General features: G+C 44.0%; 1 protein-coding gene across 5 annotated transcripts in view; it reads right to left on the reverse strand.

The window, feature by feature from the left end:
* Positions 1-14,698: 14,698 nt before the first annotated feature.
* The window catches only part of ATG16L1 (autophagy related 16 like 1), a 101,970-nt gene continuing 96,957 nt past the window's right edge, over positions 14,699-19,711 (reverse strand). For all 5 annotated transcript variants that reach the window (XM_082249970.1, XM_082249969.1, XM_082249968.1 and 2 more), the window contains one exon: positions 14,699-15,149. In XM_082249970.1, coding sequence (XP_082106096.1) covers positions 15,056-15,149 — 94 coding nt within the window. In that variant the 3' untranslated portion in view covers positions 14,699-15,055. The remainder of the gene's footprint in view (positions 15,150-19,711) is intronic.

The following is a 19,711-nucleotide window of genomic DNA, read 5'->3' on the forward strand; positions in this document are numbered from 1 at the left end:
CCGTAGCCTTCAGGTATACCCTGATTGCCCGAACCACATCCAAGGAATGCAACGCATGTTCCCGATGATGATTGGGCTGAGGACACAAGGAAGGTAGTACAATATCTTCATTCAGATGGAAATCTGAAACCACCTTAGGAAGAAAGGATGGCTTAGGATGGAGTACTACCTTATCCCTATGAATCACCAAGTATGGGGACTGGCATGATAAAGCAGCCAGTTCTGACACCCTGAGTGCAGAAGTGATAGCAACCAAGAAGGCCACCTTCTGGGATAAAGTAAGCAAGGGAATCTCCCTGATGTTTTCAAAAGGAGGTTTCTGTAGAACCGACAAAACCAAATTAAGATCCCAGGGCGGTAAGGGCGCGCGGACTGGTGGAGCCAGGTGCCGCACCCCCTGGATGAAATTCCGCACCAAGGACTTGGTAGCTAAAGGTTTCTGAAAGAAGATTGCTAATGCTGAAACTTGACCCTTGATGGTGCTCAAGGCTAGCTTCTGCTCAACCCCTTTTTGCAAAAAGGCCAATATTCGAGTCACCGAATAGGTACGTGGAGGAAATCCTAAAGATTCGCACCACGCGATATAAGTCTTCCATGAGTGATAATAGACCTTGCTGGAAGTCGCTTGCCTTGCTTTAATAAGGGTAGGAATGACTGAAGCTGACAACCCTCTGTCCTTCAGTACTTGGGTCTCAATGGCCAGGCCATTAAAACCAGCGACTGTAAAGCACAATGGTAGATTGGTCCTCAAGACCGCAGATACTCCCTGAGACGCAGTTCCCACGGAACGTCCGCGACTAGCAAGTCCAAGTCGGCCAGGCCGGCTTGACGAGGCCAGCCTAGAATTCCTAGGACCACTGGCACTGACGGGATTTGAACCAGGCGACCCTAGAGCTATCTGGCCCCCGACCATCCGACAAAGTCTGGTCGTTTTCTGTTCCCACACATTTATCCGACACCTGATTCCTATCATGAACGCTGATCTCTCCTGGTTGAATCTCAGGGACCGAAGTCACCCGGCTAGAGGCTTCTTGGTCTGTCTGGTCAACCAGATCCGATTCCTGTGGGGAATTGAGACTAATCTTAGGAAAAGGTAAAGGAAAAGATCTATTCAGGGAACGGTGACTACCGCTCCCTGTAGTACTTAAATGTTGGAAGGGAAGAATCGCACCGGTAGTAGTAGTCGATGCTCGATCTAATGTCCTGAATACCGGTGAAAACGTCCCCCCACCCTCAACCCGGGTGGGGGCGCACCTTCAGGCTGTGTAATCCTTTGCTTCGGGTCCTCTGTTTGTCCGACCAGCCTTTCTTGAACCCTCCTGGAGGAGTCTTGCCTTTCCCGCTTGTTCCAGCCGGGCGTGCGAACCCTTTATGGGTGGTAAAGAAAGGTCCTCGCTTGTTGCGAGGTCCCTTAGCTTTAGCAGCCTGTGGCAAGAAAGTGCTCTTGCCCCCAGTGGCATCCTTAATAATTTCATCTAGGGTGGCCCCAAATAGGCGATTCCCCTGAAAGGGGAGATTCGTTAAGGTCTTTTTGGAACCTAGGTCAGCTGACCAGCATTTTAACCACAGCACACGTCTGAGGATTACCGCTGACATAGATGCCTGCCCTAATAGGGGGGTAGCATCCAAGGCTGCGTCACAGACAAACTGTAGCCCTTGTATGATCTATTCCATCAAATCAGATGTTCCCTGGGGGATATCTTTTCCCCTTAGGTCTTGGCGTACCAATCTCGCCCATTCCGTTAGTGTCTGGGAAACTAGACCAATAACAATTACTGGTCTAAATGCTGACCCTATCAGGGAGAAGATAGTGCGGGACTCCGCTTCCATCTTTCGATCCACCGGATCCTTAAAGGAAGAAGTGTCCTCCACTGGGATAACCGTGGCTTTATTCAGCCTGGAAATAGGTGGATCCACCACTGGTGGTACCGTCCATTTCTTAATGAGGGATTCCTCAAACGGATAGCGTCTAGCAATACGCTTGGAAATAGTAAAGGTACGCTTAGAATGCTCCCATTCTCCTTTAATTTTATTACCAAAACACTTGGGTACAGGAATAACCTTCACCGTTTTGATGGGCTTGTTAGTACCAAAGGGAATCTCTGTTTCAGTTGCCTCTGCCGGTAAAACCTCAAGTCTTAAGGTTTCCCGCACCGCCACAACTAGTGCGTCCACCAATGCTTCTTCCTGAATTATGGCGGAAGAATGAACGTCCTCCTCACTGTCTGAGGGAGCTTTACCTGAGATAACAGTCCTTGCAGAGGGACCTGCAGCTGCAGTGACCGTCTCTGAATCTGAGTCAGAGGTGTCAGATAATATAGGGGTAGGCGGGGGTCGCTTTCTGGACCCCCGTCCCTGACAGGCCGCCTCCACCCGAGCCACCATAGACTCCAAAACTGCTGTAAATGCATCCATACTCTGTGCACCGGCGGGTCCCGTGGCCCCCTCGAGGAAAACAGGTGGGGGTATTTGTGTGGCAGGGTCCATGATTATTCCAGTAACTACCCGGAAAATACAATCCAAACTTAAATAAAAAACTTTTTTTTTTTTTTTTTCAGACCCCCAGCGCCACAAAAGCCCCTCAGTGTTACCTGCTAGGGATCCCTATCGATCGAGAGAGAGAGAGAGATAGACCCCCAGGCTCACCACTTGATGCTCAGAGTTCACTGCAACAGGTTACAGCGCTGTCTTCACAAACAGGAAGTCTTTTGGCTGGCTGCCCAGGAAGAAAGGAGGCGGCTCCGCCCCTCTGCACGCCTTCCGGCGCCTCCCCTAGCTCCACGAGGTGTTTGGGTCACCTCAAACATGGCCGCCCCCATGCTGGAGACACGAGGCTACGCCAAAATGGCGGCCTCGTGCGATCTAGAAAACAATGGCGGCGGTTGTACCGAATAGCGGCGTGACTGCAGAGCATCACAACACCTTCTCTACATGGGGATTTAGCCTGGTCGGCGGTACCGGAACCTGGCGGACCGCATGGCCGTCGGAAGGCCTGCTATTGCTGGAGACATGACTTGGAAAGCAGTCTACATGTCTGTGGCTTCTGACTGGTAGGATACTATATTATCACAGTAAGATTCCCATACTGCCACTGATTACAATCTTTTAACATGTTTACAATTAGATTGTCAGCTATCAAACCAAGCCTCCTGGCTTTTTGCACATAAAAATCACACTCAAAGTAGGGGGATCTGTGCCATGTTATAGGATAGAGGGGAACTCATCCTTACCATACAGAGAGGGGCCCGCGTTCACCACAAGACCCGTCAGGGGAAAGGGGGAACATACTACTCACCATACCGGAACCAGGCGGGCACCAACTCCTGACAGTACCCCTCTCCACCGGGGCAGGAGGGCTGTCGACCAATACGGACGCCGTGACTCATGGTCCTTGGCGTTTCAGCGAGACGTTTAACTCGCGGGGTCAGTCCCTCCAGTGGGACTATGTCGCGGCCGACCCAGCGCGGAGCTATGGCCTGCACGCGCTCGTAGGCTGAACTGGGGTGACCACCGGATCTCAACATCCAGCCCGTCGCCCAGTTCAGCTTTCTTGCTTGAAGATCTCACAGGAACACTGGAGAAAAAAAGCTGTCTAAAAAATCTCTTTAAGAAAAAAATCCTGCCAGGACCGAAGATCCCAGCAAGGTATCTAGGTCCTTACTCCTGACTAGACAGAAAAAAACTGATTTGCTGTGGCAGAGAGAGAGAGAGGATATACCCTCGGGGACTGCCCCTGGGGTGTGGCCAGAGCATTTTATTTCCTGTCTAGTCCTACTCCTGTGGAGGCAACATAAACCCGAAGGTGCTGTATCACAGAGGACTACGTCTGTCAATGAGCGATAGAGAAATAACATTTTGTCAGGATGTTTCCAATCTCCATAGAGGAAGACCTGGAACAGCAGGTGCAGTGGGAAAGTCTTGGCAGTCATATGATCTCTAAAATATCCCCAGACTGGGAACAGCACAAGGAAAAGTAACAAGATGAATCTCTCACAAGGTCAGTAAGAGTTTCTTAGATTGAGAGGTAATAGCAGAAAACTGCAACACCTCAGAGGCAAGCTCGTCCAAGAGGGACTGTAGAATCAATCTCAGTGATTTCTGGCAAGAGGTCACTAGACCTGCAGGCAGATCAGATACAAAAGTCTGTTCGGAAAGGAGCAGAAGCATGCTTGTGGCCTCTGCGGTCAGCATGTGTAAAAAAAAAAAAAAAAGGGTGATTTGGGGCATTAAGTTACTACACATGACTAAATCTCTTTGGAAAAAGCTGGAGGTGGCAACCACATCAAACAAATCTAAGGAATACAGAAGATGAATTTGGGAATAGAGGGCATGTTTCCATGTCGCAGACATCAGCCGCATCAGTAGCAAGAGCCACTTAGAGTGTGAGTTGGGGGCTCCCAGGACTTTGTGTGTACTGAATTTTTGCAATCCCATGGCAGTAAGCCAACAACCTTCGCCTACAATGCCTAGCTTCAGGGACTAACCAATCCAACCGCTGGTAGCAGGTAAGGGTCAAAGGCTGGAGGTGACCACAGTGGAGGTGAGCAGGAATAGACCAGAGATCACGGTTCCACTTCGCTCTTTGCAATACTGGAGCAGCAAAGGGGAGGATGCTACCTCTACACAGAATGGTGGGAAAGAAAGCAGTCTGTGTACAACACTACTATCAGGGGATAATGTCAGCACTTAATCCTAAGCATTAACCTCTTCCCTGTAGGAGTCCGTAAAAAGTGGGATTTTTGACTTGCAATAAAATCCGTTTCTCTGATGTTCATTGACGAACACAGCTCCTGGTATTCATAACCATTGGGTTTTACTGCCCCCTACAAGGAGTAGGACACTAAGCAGAAAAAAAATTCTGGCTACACCCATGGTCAGTTTCAGGGGGTATACTCCCTCTCTCTGCTATAGCCACTCAGTTATGTAACAAACAGTGTAAGGAGAATTACAACTCTACAGAGGGGTGGGTGCTGTGTCTGTCAAAGAACATCAGAGAAATAGATTTTACGGTATGTCAAAGATCCCACTCTCTTTTTCGATCATTGACAGACACAGCTCCTGGTATTCATAGCCATTTTTGATGTCCCAAAGCAGTGTTAAACATGAGGGGTGGAAACAACCAAAAAATTCCCAAGGCTAAACATTAGCCAACCAGGCAACAGGGGCTCAACTAAACAACCACCTGAAAAACAATACACCCTCAAACAGGATCAGGTCCTCTTAAACAGCAGCCTGCAAAACCTGGCCGCCAAAGAAAGCATCCGCAGATGCCAACACATCCACTTTATTAAACTTTGAAAAAAAAGTGTGCCCCGACAACCAGGTGGCCGCCTTGCAAACCTGCATCACTGAAGCCTGATGACGTAAGGCCCAGGAGGCACTAAGCACCTTAGTAGAGTGCGCCTTGACAGGGAAAGGAGGAACCTGACCCAATGGAATAGGCCTGAACCAGTCTGTCTGATCTATCTGGAAATGGTCGCAGAGGAAGCAGACAACCCTTTTCGAGGTCCATTCTTGAGCACAAATAGAGAGTCTGACTTACAGACACTTCTTGTGCCCCCTTGATGACTGACATAAGCCACGGCCGTGGCACTGTCTGATTGACAACTCTAAAGACGATCCGTCCAAAGATCCAGACACAGTCTGATCCAGTGTCCAGATCCCCTGAGCAGAATGCTTGCCGAGGACACCTCCCCAGCCGGAGAGGCTGGCAAACATGGTGACCACTGTCCAATACAAGGGGAGGAAGGTATTTCCCAGCCGAAGCGCCGGAGAATGAAACCACCATATCAAGGACTCCCTCGTTTCCCAACTCAGCTGAATCTGATTTTCCAGAGACTGGGGAATCTTGTCCCATTTGGTCAAAATCTCCCTTTGCAGTGACCTCGTATGTAACTATGAAAACAGAACCGTCTCAAAAGTAGACACCATCAGGCCCAGCTACCGCATGCAAGTCCGGAGGGACGACCATCTGTTGGGACACCAGGAGGCAAATTGCAGCCCGAAATTTTTGGAGATTTTCCAGAGGAAGGAGCATTCTGGCTAAGGCCAGAGTCAGGCCCAGATACTCCAGCTTCGTGGACGGAACCAGAGCAGACTTCTGAAAGTTCAGAATCCAGCTGAACTCCCGCAGAGTTTGTATTGTGATCCCCAGGTTGTCCACAAGAGCAGAGGGAGACTCATCCAAATAACCCAGTACCATGATCCCCAGTTGGCGTAGCAAGGCTAGCACTATAGCCAACACTTTTGTGAAGACCTGAGGAGCAGAGGCGAGACCAAAGGTAACGCCACAAACTGATAATGCTCCCCTTCCACACCAAAGCGGAGAAAACGCTGGTGACTGGCACATATTTGAATGTGAAGGTAGGCATCCTTGATATCGATAGAGGTGAGGAAATCCCCGATGCAGGGATGCCACCACCGTTCGAATTGACTTCATTCTGAACTTCTGTGCCCGCAGCTTAGCGCCTTTAGGTCCAGCCCCCCACCCCAGGAAAGTGGCCAGACCATGCAAACAGCCCCAGCGTATGTGGAAGGGAGGGGCAGGATAAGGGACTTGGCAAGGAAGGGAGGGGGGTGCCTACGGGAAGGAGTGGAACCCGGGGGTCCGACTGTCCCAAGGAGGGAGGGACCCATGTCCACCCCAGAATTCTCCAGGGAGAGAGGGGGGACAGCTACTCACCATACCAGAAACCAGATGGGCACCCCTCCAGACACAACCCATCTCCATCAAAAATGGGGGGCTGTCAACGAGGAAGAACTCAGCGACTCGGGCCGAGACCCGGTCGTATGCAACCTCTCGAGGCATTTAACTCGCAGGCCAGCCCCGTCCAGTGGGGCTATGTAGCAATTGACCTAGCATGGAGCTAAGGTCTGCGCACACTCGCTGGCTAGACTGGGATGACCACTGGATCTAGTTACCCAGCCCGTTGCCCAGTCCGGCAGTTGATTGTAGATCTCACAGGAAAAAATGTAATATCTAAAAAATGTTGCCAGGACCAAAGATCCCAGCAAAGAACTTGGTACTTACTCCTGAGTGGCTATAGCAGAGAGAGGGAGTATACCCCTGGGGCTGTCCATGGGTGTAGCCAGAATTTTTTTCTGCCTCGTGTCTTACTCCTTTAGTGGGCAGCAGGGGCGTAACTACAGGGGTTGCGATTGCTACCGGGCCCCATGCTCCAGGGGGCCCAGTAGCAAACCAGTGGGTGAACTTCCAGGATTGCAAAAGTCACACTTGCGACCGGGCCCTGGCATTGCACCACTGTGGGGAGGCCCAAAGATTGCAGGAAGGGAGCCCACTGCAGAACTTGTGAAAGGATCCTGCTGCGGGACCGTAATAAAAGGCCATGCAACGAGAGTAAAGAGCCCCAGGATTAGTGGGAAGAGCCCTGGGCTTGAAGGGAAGGGCCCCGGCCAGGGATCTGGGGGGGCCCTTCATGGTTTCTTGCATCGGGGCCCTGAAGGCTCTAGTTACGCCTCTGGTGGGCAGTATAACCCAACGATTATGAATACCAGGAGCTGTGTCCATCAATAAACAAAAGAGAAAGTGGGGATTTCAAAAGGTGCTCAGTGATCTGTAGTAATAAAGTGCTCAATGGTGCTCAGCTCTCTTCATCGAGACTTCAGGGATTTATCAGACCCACAATCTCCTCCTTGCACTTAGTCTGAGCTTACAGAGAACAGAAAATCCCTGATCAGCTCCCAACAAAGCAAATGTAAACTGGTGAACCTGTAAGTGCTCAGAGTAGGTTAAACCCTTGATAGAGTCACGCAATTTGTGACGCAATGCGTCAGCAGGAGTCGAGTGACGTCACTTCCGTTTTTTTTGGCCAAGACCGGAAGTTTGCATTTCTGAAGCTAGACACCTTCTGGAGACCCTGCTGATCTTCTACATATACAGGCTACCTTGATTTTAAATGTAAGTTGCTTGTTTTTAATACACTTCTTATTCCGATATACTGCACTATGGAGCCCTATGTTTATTTTTCATGAGCTGCAGGGGAAGATTCGTTATTGCATAGGAACTCATTCCATGGTGGTTATCATCCCTGCCTTGAGTGAAATCACCATCAATGTGGAGGATCTTGTTCCTGCTTTGGATTGATTTGAATGCGATTAATAATCCTCAGTGAGGTGAGTGGCCGTTGCACCCTTAGGTGGTTTAATATTTGCTGGCTTTTTGGGAATCTTCCTTTCACATGGAAAACACTCTTTTCCTTTTTTTTTACTTTGATGATCGCCATGGATTTTGGACTTTATAGACACTGATTCGAATACATCTATATCTTCACAAATTTGTGGTTTCTCCATTGGAACTTTTCAGACTACCTATTTTTACACTGATGCATGCCCAGATGAAGTCTTTTTTATGACGAAACGTTGGCGACTCCAGACGCAATTGTCCACACGCCCCTTCTATGAGCCAGCTACCACTGTTTTTATGCTGATTGGATACATGCGGGACGCTGCTGTTTGGATCCCCAGCTACCAATTCTATGTGCCTGTTCTTTTCAACCTATATGTGAGTAGTTTTTTCATCAGCCCCTCCTCGCCCAGGCACTGGATTAATGGATCTTTTTACATACGTTCACCATGCTTTTTAATCGTTTATCTTGTGAGTACCCAGCATTATTAGATGTCAAATAAAGTATTGGTTTTACTGCAGAGTGGCGCTGTTCTTATCTTCCAGTATATTGCAAGTTCCTTCTCATCTTGAGAATCAGCAGCCTTCTGGAGTGCACAGACCGGTGCTTCTTATGGACTTTTTGGACTTTGCCACACAACATCCAGGTCCGTGCATCTTCCCATTAATATTTTCCTAGGAGGTTATTGAGGTTCATTTTGAGTCCTGTTGCGCCAGTTTTTTTATGTTAGTTTTTTTAATAAACATACTATTTATACCTTACGGGATTACGCTATGGTCTTTTTGTACCATTCCTGGGTGTCATAAGGAGGAAGGACTGCTTTATATTTATATTTTTGGATTCACCTTTAATATCGGACTTTCCTTCTCGGTTCTTCAGTCACTCCCGCTTTGTCGTTTCTTTTGTATGAACTTTTACGTTTATTATCTATGTCACTGATATTTTAGCGCTGCACTTTTTTGGATTATATTGTTTGCTGATCATCTTCTGTGGATCTTGTGCCAGCTGCTTTATACACTGTATCACTAGTATTTTGTCATTTTCACTCATTTGTTTTAGCGCAGAAATTTCCACATTTTTATTCGTGGTTTAATATTTGCTGGCTTTTTGGGAATCTTCCTTTCACATGGAAAACACTCTTTTCCTTTTTTTTACTTTGATGATCGCCATGGATTTTGGACTTTATAGACACTGATTCGAATATATCTTCACAAATTTGTGGTTTCTCCATTGGAACTTTTCGGACTACCTATTTTTACACTGCCTGCACTTTGTGTGTATTTTATTGAAGATTGTACACATATTAGTACCTTGTTTCACCTAATTGGTTCCATATATATACATTATATATATATATTTATATTTATATTATGTATTCGTACTCTCTGTGTTATTTATGTATTAGTAAGTGTTTTGCACATCAGTACACTTCCTGATTCTAGTGGATTTTAACACATTTATTATTTATTCGTTTATTTTGTATCTGCAATTTTAGGACCAATTTTCATTATTACCCGATCTCTCCTCCATTCAAGAAGCATTCTATTCTGAGCAATATAAGTAATCTCTCTTCCATACAAGATTGCAACAGTTCTGAAAAAAAAATGTTTCACATGCTGCTACATAACATTCTCCAAAAAAAAAAAAAAATTCAAAAATCAAAAACTTTAATCCATTTAGGCCAATTTGTATTAAAAAAAGAAAAAAATTATATAAAAAAAAAAACCCCGCAATAAGCGTAAATTGATTGGTTTGCGGGAAAGTTATTGTGTCTACAAACTAGGTGAAATATTTGTCATTTTTAAACTATTTTTACTAGTAATGGAGGCGATCTTCGATTTTTTAGTGGGACTGCGACATTGCGGCGGACAGATCGGACCCCTAACTGACATTTTTGACAGATCAGACCCCTGACATTTTTGATACTTTTGGGGGGACCAGTGACATTACTACAGTAATCAGTGCTAAAACTATGCACTGTTACTGTAATAATGACACTGGCAGGGAAGGGGTTAACCTAGGGGTGATGTAAGGGTTAATTGTGAGCCTAGGGGAGTGTTGTCTAACCGTGGGGGTGGGGGGGGTATTTGTGAAATGATCATAGAGACCTGTGATTCTTTATAGGATGATCACAGGCGCTCTGATCATTTCAGAGAGAACAGTCAGCCGTGTTTACAACAGCTGACCATTCTTCTCTCTCAGCGGGCAGCGTTTAATGGTGCCCATCGGCAATCGTGCCTGCCCGGCATCAATCGCAACCGCCGGTCCCGTGGATCGACATCCCCGCTGTCTAGCCCCCAGCACCACTCCCACGAACCAAAGTATCCCTAACATCGATTCGCGCAGCCGTGCCAGCCTGCCGCAGTAAAAGTAAGTGGTTAAACCCATGAGCTTGTGTTAACTCTTTCAATGCCATGATATGCACACATCATTGGCAGCGAAATAGGTTAATATATCCAATATTTCCTTTTATTTCACAGGAAAATCGGTTAGGCATTGGGTTGGACAATGACTTACAAAAATATACAAACAAGAAAAAAAAAAAGTGTACAGGCTTTGTGTTTCTGTTATTTTCTTTCTTTTTACAGTAAACATATCATGAGAAAAATATGATGGCTGCCATTGTGGATCTGAAAATGTGAATGTGGGGGGGAGATTTTACCATTAAGGACTTAGAACTTGTATAAAGTTTTAAAAGAACCCCGTGTCCAGTACAGTAGAACAGGAAAATGTGGCACTAAAACATGCACATTTAAAAGATTATAGAGATGATTTGACATCATTGTGTCCCAAGACCTCAGCATCACAATGGTAATCACAAGAGGTTTTAATATTCAATTACAACTCTCTAAACAGAAGCAGGTAGGATAAAGGGAGTCTCTCTCTCTCTCTCTCTCTCTCTCTCTCTCTCTCTCTATATATTATATATATATATATATATATTTTTGTGATCGACTGATGTTTTTTTTTTTTGTTTTTTTTTTTTCCGCAGATACCGATATTTTTGGTCAACGGATATCAGTATCGGCCGATATTTTCAGACATTAAAATTTTTTTTTAATGTCTACAGGTACTGTGGAGGAGGGATCTGGGGGTCTAAAAGACCCCAAACCCCTCCTCTGCACTTAAAGCATTCAAAACAGCCAAAGGATGTGATGTCATAGCATGACATCACATCCAGGAACACGGCGACGCCGAATTCAAAGAAATGGAGACTCGGTCAGACGGGGGCGGTGCAGATGGAGACCCAGCAGACGGCGGCGGTGAAGGTAGGATGCCCGGGTCTCCCAGTGGGACAGGAGACCCGGGCGTCCCCCAGAAGGCGGCGGGAGGGGGGCGTCCCCTCCCGCTCCTTGGAATGACAGCCGTGCGGCTTCTCAGCCGCATCGGTTGTCATTACAAAAAACAGCCGGCCGTCGGCTATCGACACCGGTACTGGGGTGATGCCTCTAGCTGCAGGCATCACACCGGTACATGGTCCCTTTATGTATGTATGTATATATATATATATATATATATATATATATATATATATATATATATATATATACATACATACACATATACATATACATACACACACACACACACACACACACGCACGCACGCACGCATAGACAGTTGTGCTCATAAGTGTACATACCCTGGCAGAATTTATGATTTCTTGGCCATTTTTCAGAGAATACGAATGATAACACAAAAACTTTTCTTTCACTAATGGTTAGTGTTTGGCTGAAGCCATTTATTCTTAATCAACTGTGTTTAATCTTTTTACATCATAATGACAACAGAAACTACCCAAATGACCCTGATCAAAAGTTTACATACCCCAGTTCTTATTACCATGTATTGCCCCCTTTAAGATCAATGATAGCTTGAAGTCTTTTGTGGTATTTGTGGATGAGGCTCTTTATCTTCTCCGATGGTAAAACTGCCCATTCTTCCTGGCAAAAAGCCTCCAGTTCCTGTAAATTCTTGGGCTGTCTTGCATGAACTGCTGGTTTGAGATCTCCCCAGAGTGGCACAATAATATTGAGGTCAGGAGACTGAGTTGGCCACTCCAGAACCTTCACTTTATTCTGCTGCAGCCAATGACAGGTCAACTTGGCCTTGTGTTTAGGATCATTGGCATGTTGGAATGGCAAAGTACGTTCCATGCGCAGCTTCCAGGGCTGATGAATAGTATTTTTTGATAACATACTGCATTCATCTTGCAATTAATTCTGACCAAATTTCCTATGCCTTTGTAGCTCACACATTCCCAAAACATCAGCGATCCACCTCCGTGTTTCACAGTAGGAACGGTGTACCTTTCATCATAGGCCTTGTTAACTCCTCTCCAAGTATAGCGTTTATGGTTGTGGCCAAAAAGCTAAATTTTGGTCTCATCACTCCAAATGACTTTGTGCCAGAAGGTTTGAGGTTTGTCTCTGTGCTGTTTAGCATATTGTAAACGGGATACTTTGTGGCATTTGCGTAGCAATGGCTTTCTTCAGGCGACTTGACCATGCAGCTCATCTTTTTTCAAGTGCCTCCTTATTGTGCATCTTGAAACAGCCACACCACATGTTTTCAGAGAGTCCTGTATTTCACCTGAAGTTATTTGTGGGTTTTTCTTTGCATCCCAAACAATTTTCCTGGTAGTTGTAGCTGAAATTTTAGTTGGTCTACCTGACTGTGGTTTGGTTTCAACAGAACCCTTAATTTTTCACTTCTTAATTAGAGTTTGAACACTGCTGATTGGCATTCTCAATTCCTTGGATATCTTTTTATATCCCTTTCCTGTTTTATACAGTTCAACTACCTTTTTCCTGCAGATCCTTTGACAATTCTTTTGCTTTCCTCATGACTCAGGATCCAGAAATGTCAGTGCAGCACTGAATGGAAGATGGAAGATGCAAGGGGTCTGTCAGGAGTCCAGAAACTCATTGACCTTTTATACAGACACACTAATTACAAGCAAACAGATCATTGGTGAGGATGGGTATCTTTAATAACCGTTCAAACCCCTTTGTGTCAACTTGTGTGCATGTTATCAGGCCAAAATCACCAGGGTATGTAAACTTTTGATCAGGGTCATTTGGGTAGTTTCTGTTGTCATTATGATATAAAAGAGTAAACACAGTTGATTGATAATAAAGGGCTTCAGCCAAACACTAACCATTACTGAAATACATTTTTTTGTGTTATTCATATCACAAATGGGCAAGAAATCAAATTCTGCCAGGGTATGTAAACTTATGAGGACAACTGTATATATATATATATATATATATATATATATATATATATATATATATATATATATATATATATATATATATATATATACACACACATATATACATATACACACACACATACACACATACATACCCATGAAAATCAAGGCACACATACACACACACAATTGTGCAGTTATCGGAGTAAGTATGATTGAGGCAAGTATGCATCAATAAAAGGGGGGGTTTGGTTAGGTCAGGGCAAGGCGGCAAAACAAACCTGGTCTTAAAGTGCACTTGACCTGTGAAGGTAGAGTTTCACATGTTGGAACAACTCCTACATGTGGCAAAATCGTGAGGGACTCAAGTCCTTCTGTGGTCACAACCAGTAGATTGCCGTAGAACAAAATGCAGATTGTTTTCCTTGTTTTTTAATAAACACAAAAAAGTAAATCATTCAGGGACACATTATATTGGAAGCATAATTTACTTCCACTACACAAATAATCATCTCACTTAAAACAGGGCATCCCTAAAACATATATTCAGTGACCAAATAGAGTAGCTATATCTGAATCACGTGCACACTTTTGTCATGAGAAAATTCATATATATTTAACATCTACATAACTATGTAAACATTCACTTCTAAAGAGGTAAAGACGAATGATGGCCATACACCGCTCGATATTGGCAAGAAATGCAATAGTTGTACCAGACAGTGCAGCTGCAGCTATCCAGGCAAGTAATGATCTGCTAGAGGGGTTGCAAGTACCGTGGGGAAATTCTGACAATTTACTCTTTAGAAGGGGCAAGGGTTTTTATTTTATTTACATTCATGAACTTGTTCTTTAAGCATTGAACAGTTTTTGCTGCCGGTCCAGGCAGTGCAATGATGTGGATGGGAACCCTTTGACATGAGTGAGATATCGGTTTATGTATGGCCACCATAAAGCTCCCTCCATTAGTTTCAAAGGGCTGTTTCCAATCCTGAAGTGCAGCACACAGAATCCTTTCTGAAATCAAAAAGGTTATACCTGAAATTCCACATAAAAGCATATAATACATTACCTATTAACCAATATGGTGGCAATTTATTTATACACATTTAAAGTGCCTTTTAAGATATGTTTAAATAGGAAAATATACCCTTGATACATATATTTGGCATTGAACAAATTCCTTTAAAGTCTAACCATTAACTTGGTTTCCTTCTTTATATCCTCCAAAAGTCTTTGCGGCCCCTATGTATCAGCTTGTAAAACTGATTAATTTACCTCCCAAATGGAAAATCACATCTTCCCCTTGTAAGATTGATATTTTGTTAAAAAGGTATATTTGCCCATTTAAAACAAATTATCTTTCAATAAAGAACAGAAGTATACATTATGATCTGGGTGTAATTTAAAAGTCTTCTTTTACCCATCTTTATATAGTAATCTCTTAACATACAATATGTTCTCTGTGTCATAGCAATAAAGCACTTATAAGTCCTTCATTCCACAGCAGTGTACCAGTGAGAAGCATCCTGTGCAGAGCCTTGTGCACAATAGTGTGGTCTGCACATCACAACATTGACTACTGCTGTTACAAGTGAATCTCTCTTCCAAGGAGGTTCGCACCAAAGCAGCAAAAGCACGAAATAACTGGCACCACTCATCACTAGCGTGGGCTCTTGGTTCAAGATGATCAAAAGTCAGACCATAAAACTCCTTTGCTTCCTTTATCCACACTAACAACGTAGGTACCAGAGGGAGACCAAGCAACAGCATTAATGGACGAACTGTTAAAGAAGCAGAGGAGAAATATTTTAAATGCATGTTAAATTTGTGGATTTATACATTTTCTGCCCAACAGTCCTCAAAAAATAACAAAACTGTAAAATGCCAAAAAAAAAAGTGTGCCATTAATCTCCAACAAAAAATGAAACATTTACATACAGGAGTAGATTTAGCATGCAGGTGCCTGTGTTCTTCAAAACAAGCGATAAAGTGATAAAGGTAGAAGGTAAAGTCTACAGGCTTGGAAAGATCAGTTTGTAAATAGATAGATAACAGGCTAAAAGATAGAATATAGAGAGTAGTGGTTAATGATTCTTACTCTGAATGGTCGAAGGCAGGGATCCTCAAACTACGGCCCTCCAGCTGTTGCGGAACTAAACATCCCATGAGGCATTATAAAACTCTGACATTCACAGCTATGACTCGGCATGATGGGGATTGTAGTTCCTGAACAACTGGAGGGCCATAGTTTGAAGATCCCTGGTCTAAGGTTATCAGTGGTGTACCCCAAGGTTCAGTGTTGGGACCCTTGCTTTTTAATATCTTTATAAATAATATAGGGTCTGGGATTAAAAGTACAATTTCAGTCTTTGCAGATGACACAAAGCTATGCAGTGGAATAACTTCCTTACAGGATGTCTCCAACTTACAAGCTGACCTCAATGCACCATTTCATTGGGCAACTATGTGGCAAACGAGGTTTAATGTTGATAAATGTAAAGTTATGCACATGGAGGCTAAGAATATGCATGCATCATACATACTAGAGGGAGTAGATTTGGGGAAATCCATAGCGGAGAAGGATCTGGGTGTTCTGGTAGATCTTAAGCTCAATAATAGCATGCAATGCCAAAGCAAGCAAAGTCCTTTCTTGTATTAGGAGAGGCATGGACTCCAGAGAGCGAGATATAATTTTGCCCGTGTACAAATCATTAGTAAGGCCTCATCTGAAATATGCAGTTCAGTTTTGGGCACCAGTTCTCAAAAAGGATATTGGGCAACTGGAGAAGGGCAACCAAACTGATAACAGGCACTGAGGAGCCCAGCTATGAGGAAAGATTAGAGAAACCAAATGTATTCTCTCTTTAGAAGAGGAGATTAAGGGGGATAATGATCAACATGTATAAAATACATAAGGGGTCCATATAGTGAACTTTGTGTTGAGTTATTCACTTTAACCACTTGCCGACTGCCGTCAGTATATTTACTGCGGCAGTCAGCCCCTCACAGGCAAATCGACGTAGGGCTACGTTGCTCGCCTTTGAGCCTCTAGGGGGCGAGCGCGTGCCGCCGGAGGCATGCTCCCGCCCTCGCTTGTTCACGGACACCCCCGCGAATGTGCCCGGCGGACCCGATGTCCGCCGGCCACTCGCAATTGTCCGTTGCAGAGGGAGAAAGGCGGCTTTGTTTACATTTGCCGCCTGTCATTCTCCCCTGTGTAGGAACAGAGATCATACGGTCCTGCTATGTAGGATCGTATGTCTCTGTTGTTACACCACTAGCCACATCCCTTCACAGTTAGAAGTACGCTCCTAGGGACACACTTAACCCCTGCATCACCAACAAAGTTAACCCCTTCCTTGCCAGTGTCATTTTTACAGTAACAGTGCATATTTATTGCACTGATTACTGTAGTAATGTCACTGGTAAGCCCAAAAGTGTCAAAAATGTCAGTCAAGGGTACGATCTGTCCGCTGCAATGTCGCAGTCCCATAAAAATCGCAGATCGCCGCCATTACTCAAAATTACTTAAAAAAAAAAAAAAAAAACAACAAAAATGACAAAAATCTTTCCCTTAGTAAACGCAATAACTTTTGCGCAAACCAATCAAAATATGCTTTTTGCATTTTTTTTTTACCAAACATATGTAGCAGAAAACAAATTGGCCTAAAATGTTAAAAAATTTTGATTTTTCACTTTTTTTTTGGGGAATTTCATATAAAAAAAATGTGAAAAATATTGTTATTTTTGCAAAATTGTCACTCTTTTTTTGTTTATAGCGCATGATCAAAAAAAATAAAAAAAAATTGCACAGGTGATCAAATGCCACCAAAAGAAAGCACTGTTTCGGGGGAAAAAAAAAAGACGTCAAATTCGTTTAGGTACAGAATCGCACGATCGTGCAATTGTCCGTTAAAGTCACGCAGTGCCGAATCGCAAAATAGGCCCTGGTCAGGAAGGGGGTAAAATCTTCCGGGGCTTAAGTGGTTAAGGTCATCACAGAGCACAAGGCGGTACTGTTTACGTCTAGAGGAAAAGAGATTTTGTCTCCAAATTTGGAAAGGTTTCTTTACAGTAAGAGCTGTGAAAATGTGGAATAGACTCCCTTCAAATGTGGTTCTGGCCAGCTCAGTAGATTGCTTTAAAAAAGGCCTGGATTCTTTCCCAGGAGTACATAATATAACTGGGTAATAATATTGTATAGGTAAAGTTGATCCAGGAAATATCCGATTGCCTCTCGGGAGATGAGGAAGGAATTTTTTTCCCCTGCTGTAGCAAACTGGATCATGCTTTGCTGGGGTTTTTCGCCTTCCTCTGGATCAACTGTGGGTATGAGATGTGTATATGGGATTGTATGGTTGCGTTTTCTTTACTGATTTTTGTTTATTGGTTGAGCCAGATGGACTTGTGTCTTTTTTTCAACCTATGTAACTGCTCTGTGTAATGGTTTTGCACAGAGCAGCCTGGAACCTCCTCCTCTCGGGTACCTCCCTCAGGTCGAGTGCCTCCACAGCAAGCAGCTTGCTATGTGGACACCCGAGCCTGGCCACAGCTCTGTGTGTCCATTTAGACATGGATCGGCGGTTCAGCCCTATCCCCTCTCTCTCCTCATTGGCTAACTTACTTTGATTGACAGCAGTGGGAGCCAATGGTGCCGCAGGGGGGATGCTGCATACTGAATGTTTTTTGAACCTTCTGCCTTTAGAACCACTTTAACTGTCATTGTAAGAATAAAGTTAAAAATGCAAGAAAGGTTGTAATAGGTTGTAATAGGGACTGCAACAATAACTTTCCCTTTTTTACACCACAAATTGCTTCAGCCATATTAGTAGCCAAGCATTTGCTCCTTGGAAGATGTCCCATTGGGGCGAAAAATGTAGGACAGAGCATAGAGATGATATTGTTTCCGACCGGAGAGTCAGTGTGTGCTTGTGTTATGCTTCTGGCTATTTGCTTGTGAGTACATACGGTCACTTTTTTAAATAAACTAGTTTTGAAAGTACTTTACTAATGGGCATTTTCTTGCTCTATAAATGTGGTTTGGATTATATTATTCGGTGTATGAGGAAGCATATTTGGATCCGGGTACACTTTCTGGAAACTGAGGTGGCTCACCTTTTCTCAGATTTTGGTATTTAAAGTTAAAGTTATTATCCATCCATCCCTCTTGGGATTTATCCCAAAAAAGCACTGTCAAAACTCACTACAGTTGAGGTCTACTAGTCTGCTGCACGTTCTTTTATGATGGCTGGTGCAATATATTGGTGTGAAAAATGCAATTTTACTTCACAGTGGACTTCATGATTTGGGATCATTTAAAATATTTTTAACATAACTTGCTGAATGGTATGTTTAAAGTGGCAGCGCAACATGTTTTTGTAAATCTGTATTTAACCCCTTCCGGCTTACAGTATGCATATATGCTGCCTCACAGAAGTGGGCCTTTATCTGTGGGGCCACATATATGTATATCTGTCTTTGTGCTGAGACAGCACGCTCCCAGCACAGAGACCGGGCTCCCACTGGAAGCCTCAGGTCCCGTACTAACAATCAGCTTCTGGGTCACCCAACTGCTGTGATAGCCTCTGATTGGTTATCACAGTGATCATTCACTGTGCAGCCTGCCCGTGTTTTTTTTTTTTTTTTAATGGATGGAGAGATACATTGTATTTCTCTCTCCTTGGAGGGAGAAAAGTAAATAAAAGTGTGTAAAAAGAAAAAAAAAAAAGAAAAAATTAAAGTAAAAATAGATAAATAATTGATCTAGGTCAGTGCCGGGGTTAGTGTTTGGGTCAAGGTCAGGGTTAAAGACCAAGGTCAGGATATTTTTTGCCACCGTTCTTACCGTAAAATCCTTTTTGCTGATGTTCATTGACTGACACAGCTCCAGAATCTTCCTGATCATTGGGTTATGCTGCCCCCTACAGGAATAGGACACTAAGCTGAAAAAAAAGCTTTGCCATGCCTGCAGGGCAGTTGCAGGGGGTATACTCCCACTTCCTGCTTTAGGTACTGAGTTTTGTTGCAAGCAGTGTCAAAAGAAAAACAACCCAACTCATTAGAGGGGTGGGGGCTGTGTCTGTCAATGAACATCAGAGAAAAGGATTTTACGGTAAGACAAAAATCCTATTTTTGCTTTAGTTCATTGACGTACAGAACTCCAGAATCTTCTTGACCATTGAGACTTCCCAAAGAAGTGTAAAACATGGGGTGGGAAAAACACTGCAAAAAAAATCCCAAAGGCTAAACCTAGCCAACCAGGTAACATGGAGAGTAACCAGCAACAACTGGAGCTCACCTGAAAACAATAAACCCTCAAAGAGGACCAGGTCCTCTCAAAACA

Source organism: Pelophylax lessonae (genome assembly GCF_965119305.1).
Source record: "Pelophylax lessonae genome assembly, chromosome: 3".
In the NCBI taxonomy this organism is placed as follows: Eukaryota; Metazoa; Chordata; class Amphibia; order Anura; family Ranidae; genus Pelophylax; species Pelophylax lessonae.